This window comes from Taudactylus pleione, unplaced genomic scaffold, assembly GCF_031769625.1.
Source record: "Taudactylus pleione unplaced genomic scaffold, aTauple2 ptg000209l, whole genome shotgun sequence".
Classification (NCBI taxonomy): Eukaryota; Metazoa; Chordata; class Amphibia; order Anura; family Myobatrachidae; genus Taudactylus; species Taudactylus pleione.
The window spans coordinates 3,340,473-3,362,980 of NW_028284611.1; the positions used below are offsets into that span (position 1 = coordinate 3,340,473).

At 44.1% G+C, this 22,508-nt stretch overlaps 1 protein-coding gene across 1 annotated transcript in view; it reads left to right on the forward strand.

Moving 5' to 3' along the window:
* The first annotated feature begins 573 nt into the window (after positions 1-573).
* The window catches only part of LOC148517823 (uncharacterized), a 129,020-nt gene continuing 107,085 nt past the window's right edge, over positions 574-22,508 (forward strand). The window contains exons 1-2 of the mRNA XM_088478186.1: positions 574-883; positions 1,035-1,158. Of these exons, the coding sequence (XP_088334312.1) occupies positions 574-883; positions 1,035-1,158 (434 nt within the window). The remainder of the gene's footprint in view (positions 884-1,034; positions 1,159-22,508) is intronic.

Sequence of the window (22,508 nt, forward strand, 5' to 3'; positions counted from 1 at the left end):
GTTTGTAAATAGGACATGCCAAAACTGTGGCAGGGAATGCTGGGATGTGTAGTTTGACAGCAGCTGGAATCCACATGTTGAATACCCCTGTTCTAGAACGTGACATCAGCACTTTACCAAACGCTGGTCACTATTCTGCACTGTTCAGAAAATAAAAGATTAAACCACTTTAAAGATATAACAAATAAGAGTGAATAGAGCTGATCTTATTGTTGCTCTTCTACAACTTTCATGTCGTATTTAAAATGTTACAAATCTGCAAGTTTTATTCCTCCTGCATCCGTGCACACTACTAGTATAACACATGGTTCTGGCAATTGTGCAACATGTGAAATGTACATGGAAATCTCATAAAAAGGCATCATTAATGATGATACTTGCAGTGTTTTGCTGAATAAAATTACAATTGCCTGATAAATACTTTCTTATCTTTAGTTATAAGCAACTGGCACAGTAACTGCTTTGACCTTTGGATCACTGAGTTCTATATAAGGACAGAAGTAGTTTTACTACCTGTCAATTGCTGTGAGGAGTGAAGAAGACAACATTCAGCACAACATACTATAATCAGAGATGGAGACAATTCCTGAGATGACGCAATATATTACTAACTTCAGCCTGGATGATTGTCCCAAAGGTTATACCCATGTTCTACTCCAACTCTTTGGCTTTTTAGGGCATGGAAAGTCATCGTTCATCAACACCTGCAAATATGTCCTTGATGACGGGGAGTATAAGGAGTATGCAGATGTAACATTGACAGACGGAGGTAGAACCACAGCGAGGATCACATATCCACTGACTGACACACTTACTCTAGTGGACAACCGAGGTGCCAAAGCCATGTACAACTATGAAATGGGAGAAATATTTGCCCAACTAGGTAAATAGGACATTTTGTACATATGGCAATTAATTTAAGCTATTCTGATTGTTTTATTATTGCTGTCGTTATTGCATTTTGAAGAATGTTCTGCATTATTTGTTTTGTGTTTAAAGACATATAAATAAGTATAATGTTTAATGTCATCCAGGTAATCTTCTACCTTTTAATAAAGAATTTGACTGGACTAAAGACTTTAAACTTGTGAACAAAATAGTGGAATCAGAACATTTGGTAAAAACATCTGACTTTATCTTTCCGATATTTGTGTACAGGTAAGAGACCATTGTGCCACCATAACGACATCATTACATATTACTATTTTTTACACAATTGTAACTTAGCAGGAATTAATAAATATAGAGAAGTAAAGCTAGGAGCTACAAAGAAATTTATCTAAAATGACAAATCAGGTTGTGAAATAGCAGATGAAATTAAATGTACAGTCTCATCAGGTTACATGTCTGGGTTGTGGTAATAGCTATGTTACATAACCATTAATTATAATACAATTGGAGAAATTGACTTAGGGATATTAGTGATAGAACCTCAGCTACAGCAGCAAAGTAGAATAAAAACCTAGAAATCATTACAATGTGGATGAATCCATATTATGTGAGCACAGGTCCCTAGTTAGACAATACCTTTAATACAGTATACCGATTTGGGCATGTCATTGGAAGGACATTGGAAATGTCAGCAAAACCTAATTAATAAATGGACTTTATCATTGCAGACAGGGAAGAGTATTATTTTCCCTTAATGTATTTTTCCCTTCCTCTAAAATGACACAATTAGAACGTAGGAAAAGCTGAATTTAATGTACCGGTACCTGTGACTTTTCTAAACTTCTCTAACTATGAGACCATTACCAGTCTGGATCAAATGTTCTATAGAAAATTCAGCATTTTCTAGATTATATTTCCCCTAAATGGACATGTGGGGCTATATCTAATGAAGAAATATTGTACAGTAGAGAAATTTATATTGCACTCCTAACCTTTATATAAATGCAACTTGTTTTGGTCATGAATCCATGAGCTCAATGTTGCCCTCTTCTCTAAAATAGCGCTGTGCACCCATTTTGGATTGTAAAAAATTGCTTCATACTTATACATACAGTATGACCACAAACCTTCCCCTTATTCAAAGTGCTGTTCAGCTGATTTACATTTGGTTATTAAATAACTACTAATTGTAAGGAAACATAGGGCTCTTTTTATTATCATTATTTTTTACTAAAATAAAGTGAAAAAGGGTGTTTTGTGTTTTCACACCCTTTTCACATTATTTTAGTTTCACCTAAAGTCACTAAAGGGCAATTGGAGTAGAATTCATAAAATTCTACTCCAACCCCTAATTAACACTTGTGTTTAGTAATCAGATCACATTTCCCATAATTGTAATGGGAAATGTGATCTGCCTGGTAGTTACTAAAAATAAATTGTGAAAAAAATACCGGGGGAAGCCCAGTGATAATAACGCCACCTGGTGGTGGCGTTATCTAAGGTCTCCCCCTGTTACCGGACTACTGCTCTGCTCTAACATGCAGAGCAGAGTCCGGAGCCAGCCCCAGTGATCAGCTGTGTGGTCTAAACAGTCCACATGCTGATCTCTGCTAAAAGAAAAAAAAATTAGTAAAAAAAAAAATAACTTACCTGAGTCCAGGTACCAGAGTTCAGGGCTCCGGTGATGTCCTCCCTCCGGTCAGCTGGTCTCCCATCCTGAATTGGGACCCGGTCATCAGGTGACCGGGTCCCACTGCAGGATGGGATATCAGCTGACTGGAGACATGGGGGACATCACTGAGCCCCGATCACTGCAGGTAAGTGCAATTAAGTGTGGGGTGGGGTTACAGGGGGAGTCGTGGGGAGGGCGAGATCACGGTTGCAGGGCTTATCAATGGGGGTGGGGCTTAACATCGGCCGGTCGGCACATGCGCGGGCACGGGCACTTGTCACGGTATTTTTGGCGAAAATACCATGATCAGTGTGCGGAGGTGATTCGCAGGGACAGAGCTTTATCGCAAGCTCTATCCCTGCAAGAGATTTTTAATAAATCCCTGTGATATTGCCTGAATTTGCAATGTGAATTGAGTCGGTAATATCACACTACAATCTGCATCCCAATGCGGATTGTAGTAAATAGAGCCCTAAATAACTACTAATTGTAGGGAAACATAGGGCTGTTTCATATCTTAAGGTTGTGTAGATTGTGTTATCTAATATACAGTATTTGTATTTTTGTGCCTTGTTGATGGGTACTTGGGCACCTAAATTGAGCAAACCCAGTGATACCCCACAGTTGCCATTTTTGAAAGGGGCTAAAGCCAGTGTCATTTTAAAATAAAGTTGATTTAAAAAAAGATCAGTAAAGCTGATGAGAGAGCAGATCTGGATAAGAAGTAGAGATCTGTGGTTTGGTTTTCCTGAAACACGAAGACACCTGAACTTATGGGTTCTGAGTTGAATCAAGTCCCAGTTCTGAACCACTTTGGGGTTCAGAGTGGAAGCGAGTTCCGGTTTGGGTCTGCTGTCAGTATGGAACTTGGATTTAAAAACAAAACTCGCTTGTTTTAGATTGCATTTAAGTCACACCCCGAGTGCCATGGCTTGGGAGATTGGTCCTCTTCTTTAGTAGAAGTCCTAGCACTTGGTAAAATAATAAACCATTCATGACCCCACAGACAGGCAGCAGGCAGTGCCCATGGCCAACCAAAATTACTTAAGCTTTATAGGGTTTCTATTAAAGCAGTTAAATAGTTAAAACCAATGTATCCAGAAAACCCAAAATTCCAAAATCAAGAAACTTGAAGGTGGTTTTTATCAAACAAAAACCAAAACACAATGATGAATTGGAACCAAAAACCAAAACACGGGGTCGATTAAGCAGCTGAAGAAACAAGCAGCTGAGAGAGACAGACATAGAAAAATATGAAAGTGGCTGGGATTTGTAGTGCCACATAGCAAGCCAAGCTGAGAGTCCTGTCCATGTGTTTGGTGTGGCTACTGTATAATTGGCTAAGACAGAATCGGTTAAAATTAAAATCTGCATGGCGCCATTTTGCGAATGGCAACAAGACGCCATTTTGCGAATGGCCGCCCAGCGCCATTTTAGCGAATATTACACATTATAAGTACATACGGCGATGCTATTATTTAGCATCATGCGATTCCCATGCAATAGAACAATGTTAAAAGTCCTCATTATATGAATACATACATTTACTAAAACATATAATATGACAAACCCTGCAAAACATGTACCACGGTGTACTTCACAAACACATAGACGCACAACGCTAACTAGCGTCTTTTCTTAAATATCCTTACACTTACACACTGCACACTTACATAAAAAGGTTCCCTAGCATTAAGGTTATCATTTAATGTTTTATTCATTATCAGTAATGTTGTTGAATACATGTTATTTGATATCTAAGGTTTAGTACATGATAAGCAGACCGTGTTTGGTGTCATTCTAAACCACTGTGTATTTGCAGATTTCCGGTTCCATTGGCAAGGAAATCGCAACATGTGTCTCAGTGGCAAACGCAGGATTTTTAAATGGGGGTTTCCAAATACTTCATTTCAGAACCAATGAAAAATGTCTAACCACAATAAGCCTGCAGCATACACTTTATTGTGTAGTTCAAGTGTTATGATAGGGTTTGGTATGAAATCCTGGCTGTCGGGATGCCGCTGGTCAGAATACCGACAGCGACATCCCAACAGCCAGAATCCCAACACCCATAGGAATGAACGGTAAGTGTTTTCCTAACCCCTAACCTGACCCTCCCTCTACAGTGCCTAACCCTAACCTCAACCCTAGTGCCTAAGTCTAACTTCCCCCTCCCCGCACCCTAAACCTAACACCCCCTACCCAGTGCCTAAACCTAACTCTCCCCCTAGTGCTTAACCCTAACCCTGCACTCCAAACTTCCCCTAACACCCTGATACTTACCTGCGGGATGCCGACATTATAAATATTGTGCCAAAATCCTGCATCCCGTGATGCCGACTAGATCTCGTTATCTATTATATATACAGTATATCCCCCTCCCCCAGCACACATTGACGTGTGAGTCAGACAAATACTTGCATCAGCTATCAGAACATCGGGAGTGGAAGACAGTGAGTGCCTCACCCGGCCAACATCATTTATTAAAACTACCCACCACCCCACCCCGGGGGGAGTTAAAGGGAAAGCAAACATAGGGACACTGAGCGGGAGCAGAGGGTGGGGACACTGATACATATACATATATATATATATATATATATATATATATGTATCTATGTATATATCTATACACACTAAATAAACTATATATTACCAAGCAGACTAAATAATAAAATGAACAAATTCATAGGACAGGAGGAATATCAAGAAATTAATTATATATATATATATATATATATATATATAGTGTATATACTTGTATTTTCAGGGTCTTTCTAGCTGTGATGGCACTACAAGTCCCAGCACATCCAGTTGACAAAGTGTGCTAGGACTTGTAGTCTCATCACAGCTGGACAGACAGTGACCTGGTTGCACATACTAACTTATAGGACATCTGCTTCTTACCTTTCCAAGCAAGTAGAGCTCGAGCAGGTGATGCTGTTACAATGCAGTTTCCGCAGGGTCCAGGATCACTGTGGTCAGACCAGGCTGGACCGCTGGTAAGGGGAGCTGATGAGGCGCCCTGCCCCAGGCTATATCCGCAATTGCGACCGGCTCCTGAGTCCTGACTGGGGTCACTGGCTTCGGTGGGTCGGTCACTTTCCCGCTGTCCAGTCCCCACACTTCTAAGGGGTGGTCTTGTGCCCAAACGGACCACCCCTTTACTTCATCCACAAATACACCGCTATGTGCTGCCCCCGCATTGGTTGCCTGGCTCCATACACTCTGCCACCGTTCTCCTGGCTAACGGCATCCTGAAGTGCCTATTAGCTGGAGCAAATAACAGCTTCCTGTTTGTATCCAGGAAGCAGGCAGTCGGCACATTACAAACACAGCCAGCCTGAGATCCTTGGATGGATCTGCATGCAGGTCAGCTGCATGGATGGATCAGCAGGCAGGGGGGTTTCTAGATACTCGGAAACCCCCGCTGCGTGCGCGGATGAGTCTGCACATTATGAATTATGGAGAATTAAGTGATAGAATGTACTTTGTATGTAGTGTCCATTCATTAGTTATTCAGTGGAAAGATACACACAAAGAGCCGTTGGAGGGATGAACTACTGCTGTACAAATGGACCAATGAACTGAATCGTATCAGAAGTTAAACGAGGAAGAACCAGTGGAATTATGCCAGCTCATGTCTATTGTATTGCCTATCACTGTAAGGATATATATGCAAGCTCCCTGAATCTGGCTAGTCAGTCATCTTCTTCTTCTCTGTGACAGAGGTTTCATCTGTGATGCTGGGATCTGGATCCAGAGCGCATGCGTATGCAACGACTGTACCTTGTGATTGTATAATTTTTTGCGCTAATTGTATTTAGATCACAGTGTGTAACTATCTGCTTTTTGGTGAATAATATATTTTTGTGCTTTGGAACCACAATCAAAGTCTGGAAAGCAATTATTTCTTGTGTGACTAAAAAGCGACATTTAGAGTGTACAGATAGGTAGGAATCAATAGTTGGGGGCTCGTAGAGTGAAATCACGTTACCATTCATACGGTTACACACGTTTATCAATCTCTCAGCAAAGGGTGGAGGCACCATACGCAGGAAAGAACGAATTGCGCCTTTGAATACCTGCTACCACTTTTTTGCTGAGAGACCGCTAACCGTTATTGTGTGAGTTCAAGGAGTGTTGATTAGAATCCAGGGACAAGGAAGGAAACAGTTTGTTTTCCTTCGTTGATAAAATTTCATGTTAAAAAGCGAAGTCGCACAATAGCGTAAGGGTAATAATATGTTTTGTGTAGCGGTCACTTTATTGTGTATGCGACTAGTTGCACAATAGAGTATACATATTTCCTGTATTGCTGCCACATGTTTAAACAAAGCAGTTGAGATTGCATTGTGATATTGACAGCGTGATAGCATTGTTGTAAATATCTTAGTCGGTTTTGCCATATCTGGGAAAATGCTTATTTTTCTGTGCAGGAAAAGGGTGTGTAACAGTGAACGTGTGTTGGTAGGGGTATCATGTTCCCTAGCTAGGGGTATCGTAGGACCCTTAGGGGCTAGGCGCCTGGTGTTGGCCTAGTGGCTCGGTAGTAGATACTGAAGTCTATACACATAAGCAGATGTAGTTGTTGTTTTGTGTTAGGTATCGGCTCTCAGTGTGATCGCAGCATCCAGTGATCAGTTAGGGTTATTGGGCATTGTAATTGAACCGCACAGTTGTGGCATATTGTGATTGTGAACTGAGTAGAGGTGGACGAAATCACTGAAAAGGGTAGGTGTTATTGGAATGCTTAAATTCTAGCAGTGCAAAGTACTCAAAAAGGGCTTAGGTGCGTGGAAGCAGCCTGGTTATTCTTCCATAGGTGTGTGGGCGCGGCCTGTTAATATCGTCCACAGGTAAGTGAAAGTAGCCTTGACATTCTTTCACCAATTTAAATCTCTATTGAAAAGTTTAGTGTTATTTTCTCAAGATGGGAGCAAAGCAAACGGTAGAGATGTTAAATGATGTGCTGCTCTTGGAAGCGCCGATTGGTTCGTCACGGCATATTATGCATACTAAAGGCCTGATTCAGACCCACTCATGAGTGCTGAGCGCTTGCAAGCGGGTCGATGTTGGGCAAGTGTGCATGCACACGACGGAGGCTGCTCCATCGTGCACATGCACGAGACCCGGATAGCGACGGCCAAGCCGTCGCTCTGGGTCTCGCACCAAGGGGGGTGTGCTCTCAATAGTGAGTGACAGCACACCTCCTTTGGTGGGCGTGCCGGGGGCATGGCTGACCAGATGGAGGCGTTCCCATGGGAACGCCTACCGTCTGGGTCCGGCCCCACTGACATCACTAGTGATGTCAGTGGGAGTGTTTTTGGCTTTGGTAGAGCCAAAAGCACTCCAGGGCTTGCAGCCAATGAGACCCTACCGCAAGAGTCTCATCGCAAGCCCGATGGTCGTGATGGTCTTGACCATCGCGACCATCATCATGGACGCTCGCATAAGCTGTGGGTTGTAACCCACAGCTATGCGAGCGGCCAAAAGGCTGCACTATTAAAACAAAAAAATGCCCTGATTCAGAGCGGGCACTCGTTCAGTGCGTCCGGCTCTGAATCAGGCCCTAAGTACTATGTACTATGTACACAGTACTATGTACTGTGATGTATGGTTTAAAATGACGAAGACATCATAGAGGCCGAACCTCTAGGTCCACCTCACTCGGCCCAAGTGGCTGAGCTGGTGGCACTAAGAAAAGTGTGTGAATTAGCAGAAGGCAAATCTGCTAATATCTACACTGACTCTTGGTATGCCTTTGGGGTGGTACATGATTTTGGTGCTCTATGGCGTCTGAGAAAGTTTATGACAGCAGCAGGCACACCAATCACACACCAATCGCACCATTCTAGACATATAAAAGGACTACTGACAGTGATCCAATTGCCTAAGGCAGTGGCGGTAATTAAGTGTAAAGCCCATACATGTGAGGATGATCCGATATCACTGGGCAACAACAGGGCAGATGAAGCTGCCAAATGGGCAGCAGGGATAAAAGTGAATGTGCCAATTAAACAAATGATGTTTCAAATGATTGACATGCTGAAATTAATTGAGATGCATAATTTGTGCTCCATTCAGGAAAAGGCAGTCTGGAGGTCCAAGGGATGTGGGCAAGAGTCCTCTGGAGAGATGGAAAAGGTAAGCCAGTGGCCCCCAAGGCATACTACTCAAGCCTGGCTGAGACAGTGCATGGTCTGACTTACTTGGGAAAGCAAGTTATGTGCAAATTAGTGAGAGCATACTGGTGTGCACCAGGTTTTTCTTCCCAAGTGGAAAAGAGAGCAATGTCCTGTTTGACCTGCTTGAGGAAAAACATTGGGAAAACAATCCCTACCGAGCCATCCCACATTCCTCCGACCGACGGACCTTTTCAGGTAATAAAAATTGATTTCATCCAATTACCACCCTGCAGGAATCTCAAGTATGTATTAGTGTGCACTGATGTGTTTTCTAATTGGTTTGAGGCATACCCAGCTGCCACTAATACTGCAAAAAAATAGCTCAGGAGTTTGTATGCAGATACGGTATCCCTAGAATTACTGAAAGTGATTAGGGGTACTCATTTCACAGGTGATGTCTTCCAAAACATGTGTAAGTTGATGGGTGTTAATAGTAGACTTCATACCCCCTACTGACCGCAAGCCAGTGCCAAGGTGGAGAGGATGAATGGGACTATTAAAAACAATTTAAGTAAAATCATGGCGGAAACTGGACTGGGTTGGCCAGAAGCACTACCACTTGTCCTTCATAGTATCAGGACAACTCCTAGACCCCCTCTCAATCTGTCCCCCTTTGAAATACTGTTTGGTAGACAACCTCATTTGATTATAAGCCCACAGGAAGATTTGAAAAGTAACAACAAGGTAACTGTAAGGTATCTTATAACGATGAATAAACAGTTAAAACAGCAACAGCAGAAACTGAAATTGTTGTCACATGATATGCCTGAAACAAATTGTCATGATGTTGAATTGGAGAATTTGATATGATCAGAAATTTCTTGCATTCAGGTTGTTTGACGGATCGGTGGGAAGGTCCGTATCTGGTGTTGCTGACGAGTACAGCCTCATTGAAAGTGGCAGAGAGAGATACCTGGGTCCATTCCACTCACAGTAAGAAGGTCAACCAACCGGTGGAAAGACAAGGTGGAATTTAGACAGATAACGTAGACCTGTCAACTGCGAGTCTGTTCTGGGAAGGTTAAAGGTTACAGTGAGATACCTGAGCTAAAGAAATTTGTAGACCATTGTTTTCAGCAATGGAGTGGTCTGCTGTGGTTATCTTTGTGTTTTCTCCCAGAGTTCTCATTGTCTTGGGGTGATTCAGGATCTCTGATTTCTGTGATGGAGGACAGAGGACGGAGAGGGGAGCTGATGGTGATATCACTGGAGTGGAGTTGGGAGAAGGAGTGCTAAACCAACCGGGGGAGTATCTGACCAACCCCAGTACAGTAATTGTTAAGAGATCTGCTATGTTGGAAACATGGAGACAGTGTGAATATCTATCTTCTGAGGATTATTGTATTTGTGAGTTTTGTGGGTCCTTAGTTGATGAGAATTGCATCCAGCAGTGCCAAGCTAAGTATAACCAGTATTGGAGTGGGTATCTTTAGAGGATTATCATACTATGGTGGGCAAAGTTTTAAACCAAACTGACTTTTGGGTGTGTTCTCATGTGCCCCAGGGACAGCATAATGTAGGGTTAGTGTCATTTCCATTAAATGTCTCTGATGAGGTTTTAGAGCTGCAACAAGGGAAGATGCTGGATGGAAAATTTCTAAACACCAAACCACCTCATTTTAAACTCCACCAGTACCAAGTAGATAAATCACTTTTATGTTTGAACATCACCAACTTAAATAAACCAGGAAGTTGGGAGGTGATGGGGAATAACCAGATGATGACCTTCTCACTAAGAGCTGATTATGAGCCTATAAATTTTGAACTGTTACGCACCATTAGGTTAAATGGAAGACACTTCCGGTAACGGTATACATTAAGTAATATCAAAGAAATGGTTGGCAGAGTGCCGGAAGGGTACTGTGCCAGGGTTATACAACCAGAAACATGTGTTAGCCAGATGGGAGAACCTGAGATTGGATCATTTGCTAGGGAAATGTGTTGGATGATCATGATGCATTCAATTCCTTATGTTCTCCCTGATGATGTATATTTTTATGTGGAAGGAAAGCGTATAAGTGGCTCTCTCCGAGTTCCAAAGGTTTGTTACCTGGGAAGAGTACTCTCAGAGGTAATGACCCTTACACATGGTGAAATGCTTGGTATTCATAAAAACACACCATCACCATATCTTCACACACCGTATGAACACAGAGACAAAAGAAATATGATACCTGGTGACGTGCATAAAGCCACACAGTTAATTAGTGAGACAACTGGCTTTCAAGATTTAGTCGCATTGGATCCCACCAGGATCGCTCGGGGTACACTAAATTTCAGATATATTCAAGACCTTGCTAAATTAATAGATAATATCACCGAGATGTATGATGACACATTTAGGTACACAGGTAAGGAGTTACAGGCCTACAACAAAGAACTGGTGCAACACAAATTAGTTTTAAATTATTTAACAGCTGTCACTGGAGGGTACTGTGTGAACTTAGCCACCCAATTTGGTGTAAAGTGTTGCACATACATTACAAACGATACCAGTGACCGGAAGATGGATGAAATTTTGCAGTTAAAATGGGAGTTTTGAAAAAACCATAGTGTTCAGTGGCTGAAGTAGAGGAGAAGGTAGAGGAATGGGTTTCTTGGTTGAACCCAGTGAAATGGTTCTCCGGTCTAGGAGAGTGGGTCCAGGAAATGGTTGCTAGCATAGGTAAACTCCTGATCCTTATATTGGTTGTCATCTTAGTAATTGACGTATGTGTCAGGTGTGTTCCTACTGTGTTGAAATGTGGAAAATGTAAAGATAAGGTAAACTGAAAGAATGAGATTATGATTGTGGTTGGAAGTAACAATATGAATACTGAGGTAAATGTAGGACTGCATTACAACCCTGAACTAGAGATTGCCATCAGATGATGTATAGATTTAGACATCCATGAAATGTATTATGAAATGTTATTTTTAAACATCTTAAATAATGTAAGTCCCTATTCCCCTTCAAGACTTCCTTATAGGATAAGTGCATCCCCACATCTTTCCCATGATCTCCCAAGATCCGCGGTGTGTGTATAAGGGTAGTTTTATGTCTCCTCCTAGAGACACATTATTGATGGTTTAAGAACCACATTGTACCATCCCATAATATAATATTAAATAATATGTCATAATGTAAGCCTAAATTAATTTTAAAAATCAGAGTGTGATAGCATGTTGTTTTGCTCTCAAATGGGTGGACTGTCGAAGCTGGATAATTGGCTAAGACAGAATCGGTTAAAATTAAAATCTGCATGACACCATTTTGCGAATGGCAACAAGACGCCATTTTGCGAATGGCCGCCCAGCACCCTTTTAGCGAATCTCACACATTTTAAGTACATACGGCGATGCTATTATTTAGCGTCGTGTGATTCCCATGCAATAGAACAATGTTAAAAGTCCTCATTATATAAATACATACATTTACTAAAACATATAATATGACCAACCCTGCAAAACACGTACCACGGTGTATTTCACAAACACATAGACATACAACGTTAACTAGTGTCTTTTCTTAAATATCCTTACACTTACACACTGCACACTTACATAAAAAGGTTCCCTAACATTAAGGTTAATATTTAAGGTTTTATTCATTATCAGTAATGTTGTGAAATCCATGTTATTTGATATCTAAGGTTTAGTACATGATAAGCAGACCGTGTTTGGTGTCATTCTAAACCACTGTGTATTTGCAGATGTATGGTTTCACCGGCAAGGAAATTGCAACATGCATCTGCACGTTATGAATTATGGAGAATTAAGTGATAGAATGTACTGTGCATGTAGTGTCCATTCATTAGTTTTTCAGCGGGAAGATACACACAATGAACCATTGGAGGGATGAACTACTGCTAGACAAATGGACCAATGAACTGAATCGTAACAGAAGACAAACGAGGAAGAACCAATGGTATTATGCCAAGTCATGTCTATTGTATTGCCTATCACTGTAAGGATATATATGCAAGCTCCCTGAATCTGGCTAGTCAGTCATCTTCTTCTTTGTGAAGGAGGTTTCATCTTTGATGCTGGGATCTGGATCCAGAGCGCATGCGTATGTAATGACTGTACCTTGTAATTGTATAATTTGATTGCGCTCATTGTATTTAGATCACAGCGTGTAACTATATGCTTTTTGGTGAATAATATCTTTTTGTGCTTTGGAACCACAATCAAAGTCTGGAAAGCAATTATTTCTTGTTCGACTTATTACACTAAATAATGACATTTAGAGTGTATAGATAGGTAACAATCAATACTACCTTTTGGAGTTGAAGCATCCTGAATTAGGTCCTCTTATATGGTAAGAGGAACCCACTTCCCCTGTGCTTCAGGAAAATGATGTGAAAGTTGCTGATTCAGACATAAAACCTGTGTGTAATAATGGCTTCCTCTCACCAAGGGGACCTAATTTAGGATGTGACTTCCCCATTGTATTTATCTCTGACAGACAGGTCTTCCACCAAACATTGTTATCATCTTCATGGCTTTGAGTCAGATTCAGAAATGTACGTTGCAATCAGATCTCGCAGATGCAGCAAGAAAGGGTCTATTTCATACAGACACTTCCTGCTACATTTACATTTTGTTGGACGGTACATCACAGCTGCTTCTGTGTGGTTATGCAATACTGTCCATCTCAAAATCAGACCTTTAGCCTAGGGACATTTTAATAAAGCAGGGGGCCAAGATGCAGCCTCTGCTTGGGCCCCCTCCTCTCCGACAGCACACTGAGGGCCTTATTCAGTAAGGAATGCATGCTTGCACACGCACGCACCAAGCCGCTGCAAAAATAGGCTAATGAATCCAAACGCACAGCAACCAAACCACTAGATGCAGATGCCCAGTAATACATAATGCCACCCCCTTACCCATACTGAGGGCCCCATTTACAAACGAAGTGAAATACCAGCAGCAATTTTTGTTTAGCATCACTGTGATACAAACGAAAATTCTGCTGGTATTTAGTAATACTTACCCCTCCGGCGAGGTCCCGCGAAGTCCAGCGGAATCCTCGTCCTTGATGAAGTCCTCTGCTGGGCTGCTGGCAGCCTAACGCTGCCAGCAACGGGGCTCCAGGCTCATGCGCATGCGCGACGGTCCGTCTGCGCATGTACATGACAGGGAGACCCGGCAGTGCCTGGAAGGCTTCGTTGAAGCCGGAAAGGCACCGCCAGGTCTCCATTGCCGGCAATGGGGCCCGCATCACTCTCGCCATCTTTTAGATGGTGAGAGCAATGCTGTACAAACAGCGGTAATCTAAGATTACTGCTGTTTACTAAATACAGCAAGATGGTATAACCCCTTTAGCGAGCGCTAAAGGGGTTATATTTCGTTTATAAATGGGGCCCTGAGTGTTCTGAAAGTCAGTATGATAGATTAAACATCGGTAATATTGATAGCCATTGATCGATTTTCATAATAGTGGTTGACCTGACCTCACTCAGGATTTGGGACACTTCCTGTGTGCAACTAGAGTATGGCTGCATATTCCGCCACATGGGCTTCATTATGCACACCCCTGTAACTGTGTCCAAACATGCTTGCACGCCTGCATTCGGCCGACCACCCCTCATCACTACCCACAAACGGCACTTCCTATCAATCAAAACTGAAGGGGTCTGCAGACAAACTGCATATAGCCTGCGTTCCCTTACCAGGACACACAGACTGGATCACGCATGCGCAGTACGCAAACATCGACCAGGTGCATGCAAATTTGCGCTTGCATTCTTTGCTGAATCAGGCCCTGAGTGTAGGCCAGAATCTACCTCACATGCATTGGTCTCAGGGAAAATGGTGCCCGCACCTAATTCCCAGATAACTCTTTTCTGCGCATGCGCAGGTCAGAGGGAAAATGGCCGCCATTATTTTTCCTGTGACTGCAGACCAGAACTCTAAAAACAGCAGAAAGGTAAGTTTAAACAACTTATGGGTGCAGGATGGGTGGTGTGGGCCTCTCAGGACTCTGGGGCCAGTGAGCACTGCACACCCTGCACCTATAATAAATACGCCCCTGCCTTTGCCTGCTGAACCTCCCTCTTTGATCTCACAGCACATACTTTAGGTTAGTTTGGAACAAATACTCCAAAAAAAATGCATTTGCTTTGTGCTTCAAAGGAGGGGACTACTTGCCCCTCACCTCTGGGTCCCAGCAGCCGCACCCCCTACACTTGTTATACACCATGTATAGATAACTGGAGATGTGTTTCGAGTTTCGACCCCTGTGTTTAGGATTTGGATCTAGATTCATCTTCATCTTTTGGTTATGGCTTTGCTAAACCACCCTCAAGTGATTTGATTTTGGATCTGGGTTTTTAAAAAAAATAAATAAATGAAAAAAAGTTTTTAAAAGTTAAAATCATGTAATTTTTACAATCTAAAACCGAAAATTCAGATTTAAAATCCGAATTCAGAAGTATGGGAAGAACAGAATTGTGACTAGGATCTGTCTGGATCTCGGATCTGTCCGGATCTCCCCAGAAGATAAGCACTGTGACTAGGATCTGTCTGGATCTCCTCAGGAGATCAGCACCATGAATCAGTTCTGTCCGGATATCCTCAGGAGTTAAGCACCATGTCTCAGATCTATCCATATCTCCTCAAGAGATCAGCACCGTGACTCGTATCTTTTTGGATCTCCTCAGGAGACCAGCACCTCGACTTGGATCTTTTTGGAACTGCTCAGGAGATCAACACTGTGACTCAGATCTGTCCAGATCTCCTCAGGAGATCAGCACCATGACTCAGATCTTTCTGGATCTCCTCAGGAGATAAGCACCGTGACTCGGATCTGTTTGGATCTCCTCAGGAGACCAGCACCGTGACTCAGATCTGTTTGGCTGTCCTCAGGAGATCAGCACCAAGACTCAGATCTGTTCTGATCTCCTGAGGAGATCAGCACCATGACTCAGATCTGTTCAGCTCTCCTCAGGATTACAAGCACCGTGACTCAGATCCGTTTGGATCTCCTCATTAGACCAGCACCACAACTTGGATCTGTTTGGATATCCTCAGGAGAACAGCACCGCGACTCAGATCTATACTGGTCTCCTCAGGAGATCAGCACCCTGATTCGGATCTGTTCGGATCTCCTCAGGAGACCAGCACCGTTACTCAGGTCTGTCCGAAAAAAAAAATGAAAAAATGTTTTCAAAAGTTAAAATCATGTACATTTTGCTATCTAAAACCCAAAATTCAGATTTAAAATCCGAATTCAGAACCGTGGGAAGAACAGAATCGCGACTGGGATCTGTCTGGATCTTGGATCTGTCCGGATCTCCTCAGAAAATCAGCACTGTGACTCGGACCAGTCCGGATCTCCTTAGAAGATCTGCACTGTGAATCAGTTCTGTCTGGATATCCTCAGTAGATCAGCACCATGACTCAGATCTATCTATATCTCCTCAAGAGATCAGCACTGTGACTCAGACCTATCCAGATCTCCTAAGGAGATCAGCACTGCAACTCAGATCTGTCCGGATCTCCTCAGGAAATCAGCACCATGACTCAGATCTGTCCAGATCTCCTCAGGAGATAAGCGCTGTGACTCATATCTTTTTGGATCTCCTCAGGAGACCAGCACAGCAACTTGGATCTTTTTGGAACTGCTCAGGAGATTAGCACCGTGACTCAGATCTGTTTGGCTCTCCTCAGAAGATTAGCACCGTGACTCGTATATGTTCGAATCCCCTCAGGAGATCAGTACAGTGACTCAGATATGTCCGGATATCCTTTGGATATCAGCACTGTGACTCAGATCTGTCCGGATCTCCTCAGGAAACAGCACCATGACTCAGATCTTTCCGGAACTCCTCAGGAGATCAGCACCACGACTAGGATCTTTATTTATTACCTCAGGAGATCAGCACCGTGACTCAGATTTGTTGAGAACTCCTCAGGAGATCAATAACGTGACTCGGATCTTTTCAAATCTCCCTTTAGGAGACCAGCACCACAACTCAGATCTGTCCGGGTCTCCTCAGGAGATCAGCACCACAACTGTCTGTATCTCCTCCCACAAAATGTGGGATAGGGTTGGGAAGCACAGTGTGGGATGGGAGAGCACAGTGTGGGATGGGGATGGGAGAGCAGTGTGGGATGGGATAGCACAGTGTGTGATGGGCTAGGGAGAGCACGGTGGATTGGAGAACACAGTGGGGGATAAAAGAGCACAGTGTGAGATAGTGGATGGGAGAGCACAGTGTGGGTTGGGGTAGAGGGAGCACAGTGTGTAATGGGAGAGCAAAATGAGGGAAGGGAGAGCACAGTGCAAGATGGGGATGGGAGAGCACAGTGTGAGATGGGGATGGTAGAGCACAGTGTGGGATGGGGAATGGGATAGCACAGTGGGGGATGGGAGAGCACAGTGTGAGATGTGGAATGGGAGAGCACAGTGTGAGATGGGGAATGGGAGAGCACAGTGTGAGATGGGGTATAGGAGAGCACAGTGGGGGATGGGAGAGCACAGTGTGAGATGTGGGATGGGAGAGCACAGTGTGAGATGGGGGATGGGAGAGCACAGTGTGGGATAGGGAATGGGATAGCACAGTGTGAGATGGGGGATAGGAGAGCACAGTGTGGGATGGGAGAGCACAGTGTGAGATGGGGGATAGGAGAGCACAGTGTGGGATGGGAGAGCACAGTGGGGGATGGGAGAGCACAGTGTGGGATGGGGAATGGGATAGCACAATGGGGGATGGGAGAGCACAGTGTGAGATGGGGGATGGGATAGCACAGTGTGGGATGGGAGAGCACAGTGTGGAATGGGGGATGAGAGATCACAGTGTGAGATGGGGGATCGGAGAGCACAGTGTGAGATGGGGATGGGAGAGCACAGTGTGGGATGGGGAATGGGATAGCACAGTCTGAGAGTGTGAGATGGGGATGGAAGATCACAGTGTGGGTTGGGGGAGCACATTGTGGGATGATGTATGAGAGAGTATAGTGTTAGATGGAATGAGCAGCACTCCTAGGTCTGCGTTGCAGCATTAAATGACAGCCATACATGAGAACCAATGTTTCAGGTTTTAATTAACCCTTTTTCAAGGAACAATGGTTAAGGTAAAAGGATTAAAAACCCGAAACATCGGTTCACATGTATGGCTTTTTGTCTGTCATTTAATCCTGCAACGCAGACCTAGGAGTGCTGCTTGTTCTAATCTATGTACTTATAATTTTAGGCCTGGCACCCAGGCCGGAATTACACATATATGGGAGTGTCTCTCATTGGATCTGTATACATATATATAATAATACCAGCCCCCAAGCTGCTTAGGTTAAGTCCATTGAGAATCAAGTAGCCGACGGAGTCAAGCCAGCACCGAGAGGCAAGAGAGGATCCGGCACTTGGCTAGCTGAGGAGTGGTATTGAACCAAAGAAAAGACACCCAAGCCAAGACGCTGTGGCAAGCACACATATAATAAGGTAAGTGTGCAGCATGGAGGTACACTGAGAGCTTAGGGGTTCCCCTGAGAAAAAACATATATATATAAGACAGACTCTCTAGCAACTGGCCTGTACATGCCAGGAACCATGGGATGGGGGGCCCCTAAAAAAGTGGGTGTACCGGGGCCCATGATTTCTGTTGCCGGCCCAGCTTCGGATCCCAAAATGAGGCAAAACTTCATCTTCCCGCATGGGATCTTGCATGGTTTGGATTGCATATAAAAGTCCCTCCCTCATGATCAGGCGCCATATCGCACAGGAGAGTGGAGGGAGAGGGTGTGGGACTGTGGGCTGTACAGTGTGTAATAAATTCTAATAGGCCAAAACACCATAAAAAGAACATCAGGGCAGAAATAGTTGTAGCAGTTGAAGTACGTAGATGCGGTTAGTTTGTTTGTCACACACGCTGCACACACACACTGCACACACACACTGCACACAAACAGGTTACTGTGTGCAGTGCTGTTAAGTTTGTTAAAGTAAATCTGCACTTTTTTTTCAAGGAAATCTATTTCTGCAGTATATTGATTATATCTGTCCAAAGTATACTCTACGGCCAACCTCGGTCCTTGAGAGCTACAACAGTTCACATTTTCCAGACCACCTAGCTGGGGCACAGGTGTAGCAATTACTCACTAACACATTTGAAAAGATCCACAGATGGAGCTAATTATTTCACTTGTGATTCTGTGAGGAGACCTGGAAAACATGCACTGTTTTTTATCTCTCAAGGACCAGGGTTAACTACACCTGCTCTACTGTGTACTGAGGCTGATGTACCCCAAGAAGGCCTCTTTTTCTTGACTCTTTTGTTAATATAAAAAATTGCAAACAATTTTTTTTTCTTGTCTAAAAAAAGCTTGCAGTTGTTTCAAATTCAATTTTAAAATTTTGTGTATTTCAAGAAGTGTGTGTGTGTTGAGATGCAGCAAATATTACTGTTCTGTGTATGGTGATCATCATCTGCACCATAAAAAATATCCCAAAGGAGACCTGTACCTGGTGTGTGAAAACCATTGCCCATGCTTGTGTAAAGAAAGGATTTATTTTAAAAAAATGCAAAGAGTGTTTTCCAGTGTCAGGTATTGTGTGAGGTAATATCACCCCTCATCATTTGTATCCCAAAACAATTTTTAAGTAGGGGTGAGCGGGTTCGGATTTCTGAAATCCGAACCCCCCCGAGCCCCCCCGATCCGAGTCCGATCCGAGTCAGGCTCGACTTTTCCCGCCTGACTCGGATCTGACATCGAGGCAAAACGTCATCATCCCGCCTTCCGAGTCTCGCGGGTTTTGGATCCTATATAAGGTACCCGCGTCGGCGCCATTTTCTCACTCGGCTGTGGACAGTGAAGAGGGAGGGTGGGAGTTAGTGCTGTGTAGTGTAGTGTAGTGTAGTGCTGCTGTTGTCCACTACTTCAAAGTCCATAGGGGCTGGCTGTGTTGTGCTGTGCTGCTGTTGTTAATAGGGGCTGTGTCCACTACTTCAAAGTCCATAGGGGCTGGCTGGACTGTGTTGTGCAGTCAGTTCTCCATAGGGGCTGTGTCCACTCCAAAGTCCTGTGCAGTGTCCCAGTCCTAAAGGGGTGCTGTAGTGTTGTCCAGGGGGTGCTCTGTCCATCAGGGGTGCTCCCCCCAAGTGCTAAAAAAATAATATATTTTCTGTGTTTGTGAATTGTGTGCGCAGTAGCCGCACGTGCATCAACAAAGTAGTGCCAAGCGTGCGCCTGTGTCATAAGTAAAGGGCCGGCTGGCTTGACCGTTAAAGGGTGCTGTAACCCCCGAAAGTACACTCCAGTCCAAACCAAAAAAAAATTATTTTCTGTGTTTGTGAATTGTGTGCGCAGTAGCCGCACGTGCATCAACAAAGTAGTGCCAAGCGTGCGCCTGTGTCATAAGTAAAGGGCCGGCTGGCTTGACCGTTAAGGGTGCTGTAACCCCCGAAAGTACACTCCAGTCCAAACCAAAAAAAAAATTATTTTCTGTGTTTGTGAATTGTGTGCGCAGTAGCCGCACGTGCATCAACAAAGTAGTGCCAAGCGTGCGCCTGTGTCCCATAAGTAAAAGGCCGGCTGGCTTGTCCGTTAAAGGGTGCTGTAACCCCCGAAAGTACACTCCAGTCCAAACCAAAAAAAAAATTATTTTCTGTGTTTGTGAATTGTGTGCGCAGTAGCCGCACGTGCATCAACAAAGTAGTGCCAAGCGTGCGCCTGTGTCATAAGTAAAGGGCCGGCTGGCTTGACCGTTAAAGGGTGCTGTAACCCCCGAAAGTACACTCCAGTCCAAACCAAAAAAAAATTATTTTCTGTGTTTGTGAATTGTGTGCGCAGTAGCCGCACGTGCATCAACATAGTAGTGCCAAGCGTGCGCCTGTGTCATAAGTAAAGGGCCGGCTGGCTTGACCTATAAGGGTGCTGTAACCCCCGAGAGTACACTCCAGTCCAAACCAAAAAAAAAATTATTTTCTGTGTTTGTGAATTGTGTGCGCAGTAGCCGCACGTGCATCAACAAAGTAGTGCCAAGCGTGCGCCTGTGTCATAAGTAAAGGGCCGGCTGGCTTGACCGTTAAAGGGTGCTGTAACCCCCGAAAGTACACTCCAGTCCAAACCCAAAAAAAATTATTTTCTGTGTTTGTGAATTGTATGCGCAGTAGCCGCACGTGCATCAACAAAGTAGTGCCAAGCGTGCGCCTGTGTCATAAGTAAAGGGCCGGCTGGCTTGACCATTAAGGGTGCTGTAACCCCCGAAAGTACACTCCAGTCCAAACCAAGAAAAAAATTATTTTCTGTGTTTGTGAATTGTGTGCGCAGTAGCCGCACGTGCATCAACAAAGTAGTGCCAAGCGTGCGCCTGTGTCATAAGTAAAGGGCCGGCTGGCTTGACCGTTAAAGGGTGCTGTAACCCCCGAAAGTACACTCCAGTCCAAACCAAAAAAAAATTATTTTCTGTGTTTGTGAATTGTGTGCGCAGTAGCCGCACGTGCATCAACAAAGTAGTGCCAAGCGTGCGCCTGTGTCATAAGTAAAGGGCCGGCTGGCTTGACCGTTAAGGGTGCTGTAACCCCCGAGAGTACACTCCAGTCCAAACCAAAAAAAAAATTATTTTCTGTGTTTGTGAATTGTGTGCGCAGTAGCCGCACGTGCATCAACAAAGTAGTGCCAAGCGTGCGCCTGTGTCATAAGTAAAGGGCCGGCTGGCTTGACCGTTAAAGGGTGCTGTAACCCCCGAAAGTACACTCCAGTCCAAACCAAAAAAAAATTATTTTCTGTGTTTGTGAATTGTGTGCGCAGTAGCCGCACGTGCATCAACAAAGTAGTGCCAAGCGTGCGCCTGTGTCATAAGTAAAGGGCCGGCTGGCTTGACCGTTAAGGGTGCTGTAACTCCCGAGAGTACACTCCAGTCCAAACCAAAAAAAAAATTATTTTCTGTGTTTGTGAATTGTGTGCGCAGTAGCCGCACGTGCATCAACAAAGTAGTGCCAAGCGTGCGCCTGTGTCATAAGTAAAGGGCCGGCTGGCTTGACCGTTAAAGGGTGCTGTAACCCCCGAAAGTACACTCCAGTCCAAACCAAAAAAAAATTATTTTCTGTGTTTGTGAATTGTGTGCGCAGTAGCCGCACGTGCATCAACAAAGTAGTGCCAAGCGTGCGCCTGTGTCATAAGTAAAGGGCCGGCTGGCTTGACCGTTAAGGGTGCTGTAACCCCCGAGAGTACACTCCAGTCCAAACCAAAAAAAAAAATATTTTCTGTGTTTGTGAATTGTGTGCGCAGTAGCCGCACGTGCATCAACAAAGTAGTGCCAAGCGTGCGCCTGTGTCATAAGTAAAGGGCCGGCTGGCTTGACCGTTAAAGGGTGCTGTAACCCCCGAAAGTACACTCCAGTCCAAACCCAAAAAAAATTTTTTTTCTGTGTTTGTGAATTGTGTGCGCAGTAGCCGCACGTGCTTCAACAAAGTAGTGCCAAGCGTGCGCCTGTGTCATAAGTAAAGGGCCGGCTGGCTTGACCGTTAAAGGGTGCTGTAACCCCCGAAAGTACACTCCAGTCCAAACCAAAAAAAAAATTATTTTCTGTGTTTGTGAATTGTGTGCGCAGTAGCCGCACGTGCATCAACAAAGTAGTGCCAAGCGTGCGCCTGTGTCATAAGTTAAGGGCCGGCTGGCTTGACCGTTAAAGGGTGCTGTAACCCCCGAAAGTACACTCCAGTCCAAACCAAAAAAAAATTATTTTCTGTGTTTGTGAATTGTGTGCGCAGTAGCCGCACGTGCATCAACAAAGTAGTGCCAAGCGTGCGCCTGTGTCATAAGTAAAGGGCTGG